This window comes from Musca vetustissima, unplaced genomic scaffold (genome assembly GCF_032173495.1).
Source record: "Musca vetustissima isolate MV318-11 ecotype Yass unplaced genomic scaffold, APGP_CSIRO_Mvet_v1 utg4242, whole genome shotgun sequence".
In the NCBI taxonomy this organism is placed as follows: Eukaryota; Metazoa; Arthropoda; class Insecta; order Diptera; family Muscidae; genus Musca; species Musca vetustissima.
In genome coordinates this window covers 84,551-102,674 of record NW_026878737.1, presented here as the reverse complement: position 1 = coordinate 102,674, position 18,124 = coordinate 84,551, and the positions used below count along the sequence as shown (strand labels likewise).

The 18,124-nt window shown below is 32.1% G+C and overlaps 2 protein-coding genes across 2 annotated transcripts in view; one reads left to right on the top strand and one right to left on the bottom strand.

The window, feature by feature from the left end:
- The window catches only part of LOC133323500 (calcium uniporter protein, mitochondrial), a 128,942-nt gene that overhangs the window by 88,348 nt on the left and 22,470 nt on the right, over positions 1–18,124 (bottom strand). The gene's annotated exons all lie outside the window — the stretch shown is intronic.
- LOC133323508 (protein javelin) overlaps positions 1–18,124 on the top strand; it is a 44,671-nt gene that overhangs the window by 8,342 nt on the left and 18,205 nt on the right. The window contains exons 2-3 of the mRNA XM_061532430.1: positions 15,148–15,551; positions 15,639–15,972. Coding sequence (XP_061388414.1) covers positions 15,148–15,551; positions 15,639–15,972 — 738 coding nt within the window. The remainder of the gene's footprint in view (positions 1–15,147; positions 15,552–15,638; positions 15,973–18,124) is intronic.

Below are 18,124 nucleotides of genomic sequence, written 5' to 3'. Positions count from 1 at the left end.
TTCTCATGGCTTCATGTAAATTGTGCACCAAATACTTAAAGTTTGCCCAGCGTACCAAATAGTGCCTTGAATGACGTGTATTAAATGTTGCTCAAATCGGTCCGAAATTAAATACAGCTGTCAACAAAGTCTGACCGATTTACATGACATTTTGCAAAGATTACCGAATGAAAAGTGTTGGTATAGGGTATAACATGGTCCGGACCTTACCACTTTGGTCCATTTCTTTCTTATTGGTTTTGCCACGGTAAATAAAACATATTTACATAATAGTTTATAAAGGGTTATTTTCAGCGATCATCCATCTTCGAACTTGAACTAAGTTTGGAAGCAATATTATGATTGGTTACTTCCTTCCTGAGTTGGGCGGCATCAGCCGGTCAGACACAGACAGACGAACGGACATTTGAAAATCCACTCCAAATTGTCTGAAATGAGTTTGGTCCAAAAAAAACATGTGGTCTAAAACCAATATTTCGATGAGGCACATTATTAAGCATATTATTTAAAAAACTCATCATTGTATCAATAAGATACGAGGTCTGATAAAAAAAAACAGCTATTTTCAAATATAGAGCCTGTTCAATCGAACTTACGTAACTTAGTTCGATTGAACAGGCTCTATATTTTTTACTATTTGAAATAATAAATTAAATAATTGGTATTATGTTTTATGTAATGAACTTAAGGGAACCCCCTCCATTCACGGCTTTAAGATTTCAAGATTTTTAATAGGCTGGTAAATGAATATGGTTTGTAACTTTGCACATATTAAAGAAAAGTACTTATTTTTCCTCACTGGAACATCGGAATCTGAAATTCAAACGGTGTTAGAAAGTGTACATGTTTGGCTCTCGTAGGAACTAGGACTAGGATTTAGACTTCGCTCAAAAATTAACAAAATGGCGGACCTGTAGAATTAAAAATAAGAAAGATCTTCACGCATAGGATTTATCCTAGTTCATATGATAGCTAACCGACTGGATTATTAGTTTTTGAGTTATCGTGCCCGCCATTCGGAAAAAACACTGCTTCGTGAAAAATGCGTTTAAAGTTTGGGAATCTTGCCGTCACTTGATGCTAACAGAATATATCGCCTATATCTTCCAGAGTTGTTAAGGTTTTCACTTGAAATTTTATAGGGACATTCTTAAATTAAGGCAGATTCAAATTAAATTTTTTGACGCCGAGAATGGGGTGGCGCAAAGACAATTGAAATGTTGACTGCGACGTTTACTTGTCCTGACTCATAAAGTTCGATCAAATGTGAAGTTTTTTTACAGTATGCTGCGACTGTAATGGCATCATGAATTCTATTCACAAGGATTAAGGATTACTACTACTACTAATGGTTCCACTTCATTATCGATATCGATTTTAGACGTATTTCCCTACCGAAGTGACTGTAATTGGAAATTGCCATTCCCTGGTGAATAGAATCTTGGTACCCTATCCAAGTTTTCTAATCTGAATGTCTGCAATTTTCCAGAGCATACATTTCTTAATAGTAGATAATACACGTAGATCTCTTTATGGAATAAACATTACGCATTTTTAACTATATTGGGTATGAAAATATTACGATTTTGAAAACGTTTTCAAATATTCATTGATTTGTTCTACCAGATTTGATGCAGAATAAGACATTTTTTTTCCTGTATATAATTCGTCTGTGACCGCCTTGGAAGTTAATACAAAACAATTATTTTATACAGTATCTTACTTACTTTAAATTGTCTATAAGGATATTAAAATGTCAATACCTATAAAAAATAGAAAATATATTGTCAGTAATATTGCAACGGTTTTATCAAAATCTTTATCAGATAATATACATTAAAAAAGGTAACTTTTGCTACACAAAAATTATTTATTTTCATAAATTGATACTGTAATAGTTGGTATATTTAACTACACATTTTTTTTTTTTTTTGAAATTCAATGACCGCAAATTATTAACATTATGAGATAATTGAATTTCAAATATTATCATTCATGGGAAACTTATTATTAAATTATGTTGTAGTTTATAACGACTTTCTAATATTCACTAATGCAGTTTGTTGTGATTTATAAAAAAGTGTATAACAGTTTTCAATTTAAAATTCAATAATAATACATTAAGATAATTATCTACAAATAATATTTAATGAAAAGTAGTTGTGATTCATAACAACATTTTAATTTAAACAATACTTGGGCGTTTGGAAAATCTTGTGAAATACGAATATTTTTAGCATTTATTCCGCAGGCATTTTTTTTTTTTTGTAAAATGGGTTATAAGCATTATCACATAACCACAACCAATTTCAGTACAATTTTATTAGAAAAATATAACTTCTAGAACCAAACACAATCCTCCAACCCTTTACTTTTCCCTACATTTAAAATTCAAGGCTAATTAGTTTGTTTTTAAATGTTAAATATCCACATAAATAATTTCCCTCAACATTGAGAAATAATGGAAAGCATTTAATTTGTCATGATTTCCAAAATTTATTATTTGCCAAAAGCAAATAGCAAGGTCTTTTCCGCTGCTAACATTTTTCAACGAACTGTAAACATACAGCCTGTTTTTGTAAAATTCCAAACGAACGAATTCGAGTGACTTACGACCAAACTCCTTGGTTGTGAAAAATATGTCATTTATTTTTGTTTTGATTCAGAAGACATTTATAAACATAAATAAAGGTTTGGTCCACTCAAAATTTTACACAGGCTATAAAATTTCTCATTTTCCCACCAAAATCACTAAAAATGCCAAAGTTGTTGGAATTCTCCTTCTGCTTCTATCATCTCTTCACGTAGACAACACAAATTTTGAAATTTCATAAGACCGACGTTATGGTTGTGATTTTTCTAGTTTTTTGTCTATGTTTCGGTTGTTATTTATTACTCAGCTCATGAAAATGTAAACAAATTACGAAAAATTATGGCTTTCAAACTGAAAAATACAACAACCCAAAAATGAAAAAGTGCTAAAAATCACATTGTTTAAATTCGTTAGCATAATTATAAGAACAGATTTTTATTTGAAAAAAGGCGGCACAGTGTTCCGAAATCGACAGAGGAAAAAAGTAAATATACAACTGTTTCATAAATGTTGTGATATTTTGAGTACATTTGTTTGAAGGCAATATTTAAATGTTTTTCATCTCAAACCATTCTAAAGCTGGAAGTAAAGAAAATTAATATTGTATTGTTCAGTTATAATGTTTTTTAGCCATACCACTGTGCATTAAAACATTGCGTCACGTATACATACACACACCGTCACGACGAACATTGTTAGTTGACATTTTTGGTGATTATTGGGCGAAGAATCACAGCGTGATGGTCGATGTTGATGGCACTTTAATGTCGTTTTTGTTTATTTTTTAATGCTATGACACGAGAAAAATCTACGCCAAACCCTTGAAACAAAAATGAAAAAGGGAAGATTCGCAAATAGAAAAAAAAACAAAATGTGAGAAATTTGTTTTTGCCGCTTGTACCACTTTTGGCATACAAATGAAGTTATTTGAAAAAAGTGTTTTCTTTTAGACCCAAAACCTAAAGGTCAAACAAAAGTTGTAAGACTGGATTGCGACCATCTTTCTTTTTAGCCAAAATAAATAAATTATGCAAATTATGTTTCCCTTTCTACAAGAAAAAAAACAAAATAATAAATGTAAGAGGCTTTTTATTTGCATAGTTTTTTGAGGGTCACAAACTGGGTGTTTCTTTTATTCCAAACGCCCATTAGAAATGCAAACAAAAAGGCGTTAGTTTACTTTGCGGATGTTGAAGAATGCAAGATTACATTGATGAAGGAAGATTTCTTGTTTCTATGTTAACTTTTATTTTATTATTATAAACGAAATTGATATTTTATGTTAAACAATAAGAAGAAAATGAGTGAAATGCGAAAAAGAGTCATTCGGAAATATAACACATCGAAATAAATGTTTTATATTCAGTATAAATTTGGGCGAGATCGTGCAATGCCAATTTATATTTTTGAGAACCGCCCCAAAGTAAAAACGTCGTTAAGTTCGGCCGGTCCGAACTTTTTATACCCTCGTGGTGTACATTCAAAATTCCTGAAGTCGATCGGGACATTTATATGGGGACTATGTTATGGTGTTATGTGATAGAAGATTGTTGATGTTCCGAAAAAATAGTGTCCTAAATTACAGACACTCTAGTTGGAAAACTTAAACGGGATATATTTAAATAATTTTTTATTCACCAGGAATCCGATATGTCAAATTATATATTTACTCCCATGAAAATTCGACTAAAAGTTTATTGTTATCGAAAAAGAAGCGGAACTTTTACGTAGCATTATATAAAAACTGGGACCTATATATACACTTCACAAATTTGTATTGTTTGTATTTGTATTTTTGGTAGGAAGCTTTGACACACCACAAGAATTTAGGATTTATCCTAATTTAGGCATTTGTTTTCAACCGAAAACATGCCCAAACCCTCTAAATACCGAATAATGTTTGTATCACTATAAGGGGGTTACCTGAAAACGTATGCCATTATCTATAATTTTTTGGTAGGGAGATGTACTCAATGGGTAAATTACAGCTAATTTCGTTGAAGCATGTTCCCTAAAATACCAAATTTTGGGATATAGCGTTATATGGGGGATACCCTAAAATGTAAAACAATCAGGTATAGTAGGAATTTTTGACACCCCTGAGAACCTGAAAAATCAAATTAAAGCCAATTCGTTTAAAAAAAGTTCCCAAAATACCAAATAATGGGGGTTACCATTATATCGGTGAACATGGGTTGATGATTTTTGTTAGGGGGATTTTCTACCCATTGAGAATCCAACATATTACACTGCTTACAAATTGGTTGAAATGCGGTCTCAATCTCCCAAAATACCGATCTTTGAATTTTAGCATAATATGGGGTTTTCCTAAAAGGTGGATCAATGTGGGATGGTGGATCAAACCCCAAAATAACATATTATAACTAATTAGGTAAAAACATATGCTCAAAAACATCAAAATATCGAATATGGAGGGGTATCGTGTACATAAGCCAATACTGATTATTTTCCCTAGGCAGATCTGATAAGCAAAGTGAATCCAAAATATCAATTTACAGTTGATTCTGTTGTGTCTAAACACCCCAAAATACCGAATAAGGGGATTCGGTTATGTGGGGACTACCCTCATTTACGGTAAGAAGATTTGAAACCTATGAGAACCAAACGGCCAATTCGGTTAAAAACATGTCAAAAATCATAATACCGAATGTTTGAGGGTACCATTATATGAGAGCACTACCAAAACTTTGACCGATATATCCCACTTGCAATACCAACCATCTTAGAATAATAGCTAGTGCAAAATTTCAAAGCTCTATCTCAAATATTGATATCTTTATCGTGATTTAAACAGACGGACTTATACGGCTTTTACATTAGAACTTTTTACCGAGTTAACCAACTTTATGAGGATTTACTTGGCATATATTTAAAGAATTGACAATTTAAACCCACTGGGTCAATCAAATCCGGTACAATGTAGACGTAATTTTAGAGACATGCATAAATCGACATAGAATTTTATTCTGATCAAGAATACATATACTTTATGAGCTGAATGACAAATTTATGGTGGAGAACCATGAGGGCTGTGTCATAGCAAATTTTTGGTAGGAAGATATGACATCCAATAGTGAACCAATATTGGTAGGGAGATTTGCTAACCAATGAGAAAAAGACAACATACTTGTAAACCAGCTAATCCACGATATTAATTTCGCTCCATTTATTTGATATTCCTCACCAATAGAATGGATGATACGAGGACTTTTAAACACATTCTAGTCTAGCCACACTACGTATTACTATTGAAAACATTAACATTTATCATAAACGTACTTGATACTGTTTCATATATGACCATGTGTTGTGTTGCTAACAGTGTCTTGTCTCGTTATATTTTATATTGTTATATCCTCATCGTCGTCTCCTAGCGTGTTTGTTGCAAATCCGTTTCAGATTATTTTGGGTGGATTTGGCCTAAAATGATAAAAACATCGCCTCATTCTAACATCTGTACCGAACCGTTGGATCAGATCCACTCCTTCTAGTACCTCCCCAACACAAAGTCAAAATTACGCAAATGCATAAATTGTATGTAAATCTAACTGAGTATACAAATTGGCACATCGTAATGGTCATGGGATCCCTACATCATGTATCATTGTCCTAATCTTCCTACTCGCTCACAAAGAGTCAACATTGTTGACTCCACAGACCTGGAAAAACTCACCAAACTGTAACAGCGTGAAAAACGGGATTAATGAACTGTGCGTAATTGAAAGGTTATAATAAGACATACATCAATGATACCGTCACAGGTCACGAATCAAGGATCTATGCGTATGGCCCCGAAAAAACAGCAGAAACTCAAACCAGTGCTTTTTGAGCGATCAGAAGGTAGATTAAATAATAATTTCAAAATTTGAAGATTTGCCAAATGAGTTCGAAACTTGCGGAAATTATGTGTTATCATAAAATATATTCTCTAAGTCCTCTAAGTACCCCTAATGGATAGGGGAGTTTTGTGAACATCTTATAATTACGGCCATAAATATTGTTTTGGCTCCAAGGCCCTGGAAATAAATGAAACTATTTTTTTGAGATCGAAATTGTTCCAGTTCTCCTGACATCTTATTTGATGTAAATATTTTACATTTGTATTTATCGCCGAATACATTCGCATATATTATAATATGTTTACAACCACTACACGCAACGAACTAAAGCACTTAGTTTAATGTACACGTTATTAAAACTTCAATGACTCTTCGGTGGAAATACAAATTCATTATCATAATTGCAGTCAGTGTTGCCAAAACTCTGTTCAGAAAAAATGCTAGATTTTGTTGAAAAAAATGCTAGAAAGTGCTAGAAATTTTAAAAAAGTGCCAGAAAAAAGTGCTAAAAAATTAAATGAACAAAATTGTTAATATGTAATAATGAAATATTCATCAGAGACCCGATTTATTCTTAAAGGCTACTCCTTGTCGATTTAGCCATGTCCATCCGATTGAGGTCGCAATATTGAAAGCAGAGCTTTGGAATTTTGCCCATATTAAATATATCGGATTTTTTTGTGTACACCATACCCAATATTTGATTTTTTAAGGTTTTGGGCACATTTTTCAACCTAATATGCGGTTTTGTGTTTCGGATTCTCCCTGTGGGGACTTTGGTGCACCATTTACCTAAAATCGGACGAAAATATATATGCGAGCTACATATATCGAAATCTGGACCGATTTTCTGGAAACTCATCACCCATCATTCTAGACTTAATCGCTATGACAATTTTCGTGCAAATCGATCAATTAATAGGGACTTTGGTGCACTATTTACATTAAATCGGACGAAAATATATATGGGAGCTATATCTAAATCTGAACCGATTTTCACGAAATTTAACACACGTCTTTCTAGCCTTAATTCATAACCCTATGCAAAAATTTCGTGCAAATCGAAGGATATATAGGGCCTTGTGTGCACTATTTACCTAAAATCGGACGAAAATATATATGGAAGCTATATCTACATCTGAACCTATTTCCCCAAATAAATCCAATTCGAATCAAAAATGCGAGTTGTACTTTGTTTACAATTTAACATGGACAGACAGACGGACATGCATAAATCCGCTAAAAAAGTGATTCGATGCATATTCTCAAAAGGAACCGGTTGTCTATCTCGTTTCCTTTTGCCTGTTACATATGCACAAAACATAATACCCTGTACCATAGTGTGGTGAAGGGTATAAAAATATATGCTTGCGTGATTTTTTCTATTTTGGTCCTTTTCGGTGAATAAAAACATATTTTCAGAAAATTCCAACATATTCATGTTCATGTGTTTAACAACGCTCTCATCCAATGGACCGCTGTATTTGTTTTTTTTTTTTTTTTTCTTCAAATAAACAATCTACTAGCAGACAATGTCTTAGTCACCATATGAAGTACCTGCTTATAAATCGACTGTCACTTTTTTAACATTGGAAAATCAAATTCATCGCGTGAAATATAGGGAAATTTCAATGCGTCAATATGAAATCGAACCAGTGGATAACCGTTAAGTTCGGCCGGGCCGAACTTTGGATACCCTCCACCATAGATATATACTGACAGGTACTAGAATTAGAAGGTACCGTTATATGGGGGCTACCAGAAAAAGTGGGCCTATATTTATAATTTTTTTGTGGAGATATTAAGTACCCAATAAGAACCCAATGTAGCAAATTTCAGCGAATTCGGTTGAAAAACGCGCTCAAGAACCCCAAAATACCGAAAATTTGGGGGTACCCTTATATGGGAGCTATGCCTAAACGTGGACCATCTTCGAACTTGACCTGCCTGCAGACAAAAGACGACTCTATGCAAAATTTTGGTGATCTATATCCATTCTTTTAGACGCTAGAGTGATTACAACAGACAGACGGACATGGCTACATAGAATTTTACGCTGATCAAGAATATATATATATATATATATATACTTTATAGGGTCGGAATGATTACTTCGACGTATTACAAACGGAAAAACAAAATTAATATAACCTCCATACTATGGAGGAGGGTATAAAAACGGGAAAATTTGAAACAAAAATTATAAAAAATTACTGAAAAATAAAAAATGCTAAAAAAAGTGCTAGGTGCTAGATCAATTTTTTTGGTGCTAAACGAGTTTAAAAAGTGCTAAATCTAGCACTAAAAGTGCTAAATTGGCAACACTGATTGCAGTGAACAAATTAAGCAACAACAACATTACCAACACAAGTCCACATATGTTTTTATCATTACCGGGTATTATGATGATCATCATTTTTATAAAGTTTTATTAGCTTTGCAATATATAAATGGTATTCATTTCATGAATATAAGTAAACATTATAGAAGTTCCATTATAATATATGTTCCATTCGATATACACTTGTGGCCAAAACTAAAGCAACTGAAACTGCAAAGATAAAAAATACCATAAAACTTCTTCAAAAATAAAAATATATTTTTAAATCTGTTACTTTATTCAATTAAAAAAAATAATGCCAAAATTATTTTTGAAATAAATAATACGTAATGTATGGAAGAACAAATTGTCTCAACTGTTGCTTGGACAAAATTAAAAGTACTGTACAAACAGATGAAGTCTGAATTGTTAACCCTTTGTGGCCCAATGTTGCCCACAGGCAACAAAATGTTTTAGAGCTTATATTTCATATGAAGCTAGTAGATATATATTCTTTGTATTTCATACGTCAAGACCTGATTATCGACGATACATACCAAAAGAAAAATCAAAAAAATTCAAATTTTTGGTAAAGTTATGAGCTTTTCAATGTAGAGAAGAGGGCAAAAATGTGTACAGTACTAATTTGTGTATACAGTCCAAATTATTTAAATCGCTTCGCATTCGAAATGTAAAAATTCTGTCATCAGATTGTTTTTTTTTTTGATTCTTGTAAAAATGAATATAGAGAATAATTTAAAATGATTTTTTCGTCGATTTTCCATTTGGTTTTCTTGATATTGGGCTTTCATTTTTCAGAAAGAATGTACTGTATCTACCGAATGCAAGGATGTAGCGATCTCAAATTTTGTCCATATCCTATCTAGGATAGATGCATTAAATCTGTGAACAGAAAATTGTTCTATGATTACGGAAAAAAAAATCGGGGCTCAAAGGGTTAATTAATTTTACCGTTATAATTGCTATGTTTTGGTTCCCACGCCTATTTCGATTCTTATAAACCATTTTTAAAAGATTTTATTACAAAAACATGTATCTGTTTTCGATTTTGGCCTAGTGACAAAAAATATCAACATGGCTAGGAACCACTACATAACAGCAAATTATCAGAGATTGTGAAAATAATTTATCACAGAAAATGATTTCAGAAAAAATATCCCATAAATAATCTCGGGCCATCGTTGGATATAATCTCAGGAACAGAGCGTAGATGAGCTGTGGTAATCCGATTCTGGCTCAAATTTGCGGTGAGAAGGCCTAAAAGTGAAATACTCAGACCTCAGTATTACAAGGGTACTATACAAAAATGTTTGTAGTATCATAGATAGCAAAATAAAACCAGTGTTTAACAAACAAACAGACATAACATATTCCCAAAGCTTCAGGATGCGAGGAACAGTATACTCAAGGATCAAATTGAGCATTTTATTGATTTAATGACCCGAAAAAAAGAAAAAATAGAAATGGAAAAATTTGCTTATTTGAAAGAAAAAATCAAAAAGTTGCTTTAGTTTTGACAAAGCAAAAATTGGGTCAATTTCATTATCCATAGAATATTTTTTATTTCAAAATAAATCTTGCGTGTATATTATTTGATTTTTAAAAGTGAATAAATTACCTATTTATTTAAAGAAATACTTTCACTATAACTTTATTCTTAACCCTTTGAACACCGACATTTTTTCCGTAATCATAGAACGACTTTCTGTGTACAGATTAAATGCAACTGTCATAAATAGAATATTAATAAAAAAAATTTGACTTCGCTACACCCTTGCATTCCGTTCCAGTATCAAGAGATCCAAATGCAATATCGATGTGAAAATCTTTTAAATTTCTCTATTTTCATTTCTATAAGAATCATAAATAATTTTTAGGGTACAATTCGTATAATTGGAATACGAAGCGATTTAAATAATTTGGACTGTACACACAAATTTGTACTGTATACATTTTAGCTTTCTTCTATATCTGGAAAATACATGACCACAAATTTAAATTTTTTAGAATTTTGTCCCTCATAAACGGGCCTTTACCTATGTAATCCAAAAAAATTAACATTTGCCAGCTACGAAAGAAATATAAGCTCTAAAATATTTTGTTGCCTGTAGGCCACAAAGGGTTAAAAATGTTACAAAACATTTATTCAGTTTGCAATTTCAGTTTAGTTTTGGCCACCAGTGTAACACTAGAGCATGCATGACATACCACATAAAGCATAGGAACTTGTTTCTTAAAATGGTTCAGATTTATATATAGCAATAATATATATGGGCCTGCAAAATACTAGAACAAATTAATGTAGACACAGCTTCAATGGAAGTCAATCTTCAACGTCAATATTTTACATAGTTTGCAAATACAGACCTGAAACTATTCAAAGTTGCTAACATACTATAAAAATTATGGAATTAAAAAGGACTGAACTTCGTATTCGTACAAAATATGTACGAACTAGAAGGGTAATAAAAGTAATAATATATACCAAATACTGTACCCTTTGTATTGAAATTTGGAATGTGGGTCACTGATAAAAAGTTAGAAAGATGCAAAGTACTTATTGGTACGAAAAGTACTAAATGGTACTAAAATTGGTACAATTTGGATGTTGGCGAACGAATAAGGCTGGAGTCCTTAAATGTGGATTTAATATTATTATTGGAGCGCATTACTGTTGTAGTTTTTGAAATTAGTACTTATGGGAACGAAAAGTACAATATTTGTTACAATTTGGGCTTTGGTGCACGGGTAGAACTGGCATCCTGAAACCTGCAAATAAGATTACTGTTGGAATGTAATATTGAGATAGTTTTGGGATATGGGTAAAGTACAGAATGATACCAAATCTGGTGGACAGATAGAGCTGAAATTCTTAAATTCGGATTTGCGATTACTATTTGAAAGCAGAATTGTTGTAGTTTGGGAAATTCGTACTTATGAGTACTAAATGGTAATAAATTTTATATTAGATGTAGGAGTAGAGGTGGAATTCGAAATTACATCACAACAAATTATACATTATTATTTATTTGTTTTCTTCGAAACGACGAATGGCTACCACCCTCCATTTTTGACTACTATTGAAGAATACGATATGGATAACAAGTGGTTTCAACAAGACAGTGCCACGTACCACACAACTCGAGCTAATCTCGTGGATTTTATGAAAAATTGTGAGCATTGCGATTATAAAACTCATTAACATTAATATTATTTGACAAATTTAAACATATCCCTACTTTATATTCCGTTTAGAAGATTGTTTTATCCAGTCTTATAAGTCGTTGAAAAATTAAATTTACATTAAAGTTAGACATAAACATTATGGAGCAAAGTTAGGCAGCCATGCACACCAGCGTCGATGCGTTCACTTTACATTTTTTGTTGTTAAAACTAAAATAAACATTAACGAAGATTTTTCTCTAATTTTTGTAATGAAGTAGTTTTTTATAATTCCTTGAATATTATCTATGTTTTAAATATTTTAATATTTAAATTGCTCAAAATAATTATTGTTTTTATATTCATTTAACAGAAATTTTTAAGAGAAATTTTGGCCCCCATTGTTATGGGGATACCATATCCATAGATCATTTACTAAAAAAATTGCATATTTTCCGGCTGTATGATGTTATAAATACGTAATACTAGACTAGATACTTTCGATATCTAGTATTGCTCGTATGCACAACATATCAGGTATTTATTTATTGCAAACTTCATGTGTCTTATTTTATAAATATTATCAAATCAATTTAATTGCTGACAATTTTATTATACTACAATTTCCTTTTGTACGTGAGAAACTTTTAGAGTAGAGACATGTCGTCCAACCTCAAAAGAAAATTTAAAATTGTTGGCTTTAGACGAAACAAATGCTTATTCTAATGAAAATGTTTTGACTAAAGAAAATGTACTGATCACGTAGAGTAAAAAGTAATTCATGATATTTTAAATAAGTATTAAATAAATAATAAATATACAGAAAATCAATTATAAAATCAATGAAAAATGTGCAAATCGAACTTTTCATTTATGACACTTAAATGTATACATGTCTTTTACTATAGCACATTTTACACTTACATATGTATGTGTATGTAGGTATGTTTGCATATCTGTTTGTCAAATATCAACATTTCCAAAGCACATAAATGGAAAATAGTTATGCATAGCAGAGTATCGGAATATTCAATAGAGACCCTTCTTCTCAATGAATGTGTGAGTAATGACAAAAACTCCCCCAACATGGGAATGCATGCATGTTGTAGTCAAATTTGTTCGACAAACACAAAACACCGAAATCAACTAAAGATTCAACATTTATTGCCAAGTCCTTTGAACTTTATTGAAATGATAGAACTGACTCAAGTGTCAAGGATAAAAAAATATTTTTACATTTCACTTACATTTGAAATTGATGTTGGGGGGAAATTGAATTACAAGTTGTTTGGAAAATTCCAATTTAACAACGAATTCGAATTAGGAAATGTTGAAATAGAAGGAAACACATAATTAAATTTGAGATACATTGTTCAATTTAAATTAGTTGTGATACAAATTGATTAGAACAATAAAAATACAAATTTTGAACCTTAAATTTTATTTACTACACAAAAGGTATTTTTGTTTAATATGTATTTACTGAGATTTGAAATATTAAACTAAAGAAAAACATATTCTACAATTTACTTACATACGTGTGTTCATAGTTTGTATGTACAATAGGGTTGTGACGTTTTTGCAACCTCGTATCCATATGAATAGATACAATTTTAATGATTAGCTGATTCTTTAACCCTACGGTCAATAACCAAAAAAGTATACGTAGATCAATAACCGTGGTACATTTGTACCCATCCAAAGATAGCTCTGTAACTCGTTAAAAAATTGGACTATCGTGAGGTTTTTTGTTTTAAATTAGTCTATACGGATCTGATCTAGATGTAGGAACTCAAAATTATATATACATTAAAATAATATATACTTAAATCCATGCTTAAATGATAATCTATCTAAAACAATCATAGTAAAATCGTTTTAGCTTTCGAATGGGTTAAGCTTTTTTAGTTATTTTTTTATTGGGATCTTATTTAGGTGTTCCTCAACCCCTCTGCATTTTGTTGCCCTAGACAACATGGGGCCATCAGGGCGACTCGTGGAAATTAGAAACTATCTTGGTTTTCCCTTGGTATACAGGGACTAAAACAATTATTATTGCCAATTATTCATATTTTATGAGTTTAGAGATTTTGAACATTATTTTATACTTTAAAACGTTATTTAATGATAGTTTATATATGTACGTCAATCTAGGATTGTAATAAATCAGAATAATTCGATTATAGAAAAAGTTTCAGGCCCAATATGAAGAATAATTGGATAATTACGGACAATAATCATTGTAGTTTCTGACTTCCACGAGTCGCCCTGATGGCCCCATGTTGTCTAGGGCCACAAACATTTGCAGAGGGGCTGAGGAACACCTAAATAAAATCCCAATAAAAAATAACCAAAAAAGCTTAACCCATTCGAAAGCTATAACGAATTTACTAAGCGTGTCTTAGATAGATCATCATTTAAGCATGGATTTAAATATATATTATATTAATATATATGTAATTTTGAGTTCCTACATCTAGACCAGATCCGTATAGACTAATTTAAAATAAAAAACCTCACGATAGTCCAATTTTTTAATGAGTTACAGAGCTATCTTTGGATGGGTACAAATGTACCACGGTTATTGATCTACGTAGGTAATAACATTAAAAAATTGTAAAAATTATATATATGGAAAATATTTATAATTTTTTTCTTCGATTATACCTCAAGAATGATTCCTCAAAATTTGATCCAAATATCTCCATTATTAAAAGTTTTACAGCATTTTTATTCGAAAAAAGGTACAAATGTACCCGGTTATTGACCGTAGGATTAAAGAACCTTATGCGCAAAATCATTTGAAACTTTTTGAGCGCTATATAGGGGCTATACAAAAATATATTATGAGATGGGAAAGAATTGACTCGGAATACATTTACATACATATGGGTGGGTATATACTATAGACCATAGTGCAAGCCACGCTAATGTGAACGTCCAATGAATTCGTATTGACATACATACCTAAAAAAATTAAATATAGAAATATACATAAATGTAATTATAATAATAATTTTTATAACAAGTAGACAAAAATATAATGTATTGCAACCATAGTTTCCGTAGTATGAAATTAAAATGATATCGACCGAACTTGCTGCCTCGTGACATTGTAATATATTTCATATAAAACATATTTACTTACATAGATTTATATTTATTTTTATTTTTTTTTTTCATCTTTTCAGAAAATCTAAAGAATACATCTACAATTACGTAGACCGTGTCCGTTTCGCCGAGAGTTCATTCCCCGACTACAAATATCCTTCGCGTGGTTCTGGTTGGCGTCACAACAAATCCATATCTCATCTTGATTTAGCCACAAGCTGTCACAGTGCAGCTTCCGGTTTAAATCATTGGCCTTCCTCAGGATCGCATCAATCGTCCAGACACCAGTTGCGTCATTCACGATCGTTGGACTATAACCATATCGATCGCTGCAAAGACGCTCTGGATATTGCCGAATACTATTGGCGTCTCGATCACGAACCGGAAATATATGACGAAGAGGAGGAAATTGAGTTTGAACCGGAACATAAGGGTTCACAGTTGAAATACGTTAGTGAACATCATTATCGAGACTTCAAGTGTGGTAAGTTCGAAAAAAATCAAAACTAGTTCAAACAAAAGTGACAAATAAACAACAACAACGTTATTATTGTTTATATTGAATTTACAGCTGATGACAATTATCATCACTCTGCGAATAACATCTATCAAACGTCAACGCCACAACAGCAGCAGCAGCAGCAACAACAACAACAGCCGCCACCGCAAAAGTCGTCTAACAGCAGACAATCTAAGGCTGTGGTAACCGCCAACAGTGGCGTCGCCCTGCAGGCTTTAGAATTTGCCAGCGATTCGTGCAGTTTGCGTCGTTCGCGCAGTTTGGCTGTGATACGTGAGGAGACATTTAGCGACCTGCAAATTAGTTCTTCCAATGGCAGTCGACGTTCACAATTGATACCGCGTGCTCGTCTTGTCAATCGCGGCTATTTTCGGGAACGTGATAGGTAATTTGCTACAAATAGTTTATTTAATATGTATAAATTTATGTGCATATATGTTGTGTATTGACAAATGTTTGTATTAGAAAGTGATCAAACATATACATAGTTATTCATTTTTTTGAAGTATAACTGTAGGTTGAATTACTTTATGGATTGTAAAATAATTATTATCGAATAGTTACTAATGAACAGATTAACATAAAGGATTCCATAATGCCGTGTTTTTAGATCAGGCGAGATACACCACAGCGTCAAAAAAGATCCACTAAAAGGGCTCGCCACGTTTTGGAGATTGTTTTCTGTATGGCTTAATTAAATAACAATTAAACAGATGTATGTAATTGCTGCACAATTTAAATCATATCGTACCAAAATTTATATGAAAGCTATATCTAAATCTGAACCGATTTCCATAAAACTCTACAAAATTTATTCCACACACAGGTTGGTATTCAGTCTTACAAACTTTGGGCCTTCAGTGCACCAAATCAATCAATCAATTAGACGAAAATATATATTTGAAATTATGTCTTAATCTAAACCGATTTCAGTAGTGTTGGCGGTTTATTTGGGATACCATTTGTATTTTGTTTTTGCAAAATAGTCAGGCTGAATCCCAGTTTGTTGTTTTTATAAAAAACAACTATTTATAAATGTATGGCATTGTTTGCCGAGGGGTAAGGCAGGGAAGACTATAGTTTCGGATCACGCCACTGATCCTCATCAGTTCCCTTAGTTTTTTGTTGGGATATTCTCCCCAGAAGCTATTGCTTCTATACAAAAAACCGTTCATACCCAAATGTCTCTTGTAACAAAGCGAAGTACTTAGCTGACCAGCGACATAAACTGTATGAGAATTTCGCTGGAGCCTCACTTCGAGGTTAACAAGGCATTTACAAACAATTCCATACCTTTCCCACTGTTGTGTGTTGCCACATCGCGACAAATGCACACAACGACTTTGTTGGTGTTGCTAGTATACAGCAACAATCCAAACAGTTTAACCGTGCCTGCGTCTACATAAAATTTTTTTATAAAAAACAACAAACTGGAATTCAGTCTGACTATTTTGCAAAAACTGAACCGATTTCAATAAAAATTAACACTGCACAGTGGTCGATTTAGTATCTCTAAAGTAATAACATATAAATCCAAATACAAAGACTGACTATATCTATGAGAATTAGTGGACTGAATATGCAAAGAATCGGATCATTTTTTTCTAATGCCCCATGTAACTGAGCCACCAATTTACGGTAGTTTTAGGTTTTCTGCTAGTTTGGTATTCACACTGGTTACCAAATCCCAAATCTCAATGTCAAAAATTATTATCGTCAATAACTCAAATCGCGGTCACAAAAATTATATTTTTTCTCTTAATATTTCAGGTTTTCAACAAAAAAATTTTCTGTTATACGAATTTCTATTAACCGGGTTTTCTTCTAAGCGAAGTAAAGTGTTTGAAAACTCCAAATATTAGATATACCGGTTTTCGCTTATCCGAATTCGACTGTATTGGCACTTAAATAGAAATTTCCGTCAGGAAAGTGTCCGTAAGCGATGTAATGAAACAAAATTGCGTTAATTTTTTTTTTACTTTAGCTCCTGTAACTTTTTTAAAAATAACTTTATAGTGAATGTTTTTTTCAGAATAGGTAATGAATTCTATCATGGTGTCGGCCTCTGTAAACTACAGGACACACGTCTAACTGTACTGTGAATATTTATGCTAAAAATGTTCAAAATGTATCACATTGTGTAGCCACATTTTATCGGAAGTTTGTCTATTTTTTCTATATATATTTTTAAGATATATAAAACATAGAATATTTTCGGTCTATGATTTTAAAGTCGGCTTATAACGACGGTCAAGGGGGCGTCGAATTTAGTTGCTATAAACAATAGTCGTTAAATAAAGTGGAGCTTTTGATACCTTGATTACAACCGATATATCGTTATAAACAAATACGACTGTACATAAGTTCCGAATGTTTTAAAAAATTTATTGTCGGCTACCAAGCTAGAGTACTTCAGCAGTAACGACAGATTTCAATGATGGCATATACTAGATTACGATGATAAATGGTGACATGTATACTCCCATGTTCAAAAGATACAATTTTGATTGTTACAATTCGATAGCTTATGCTATAAT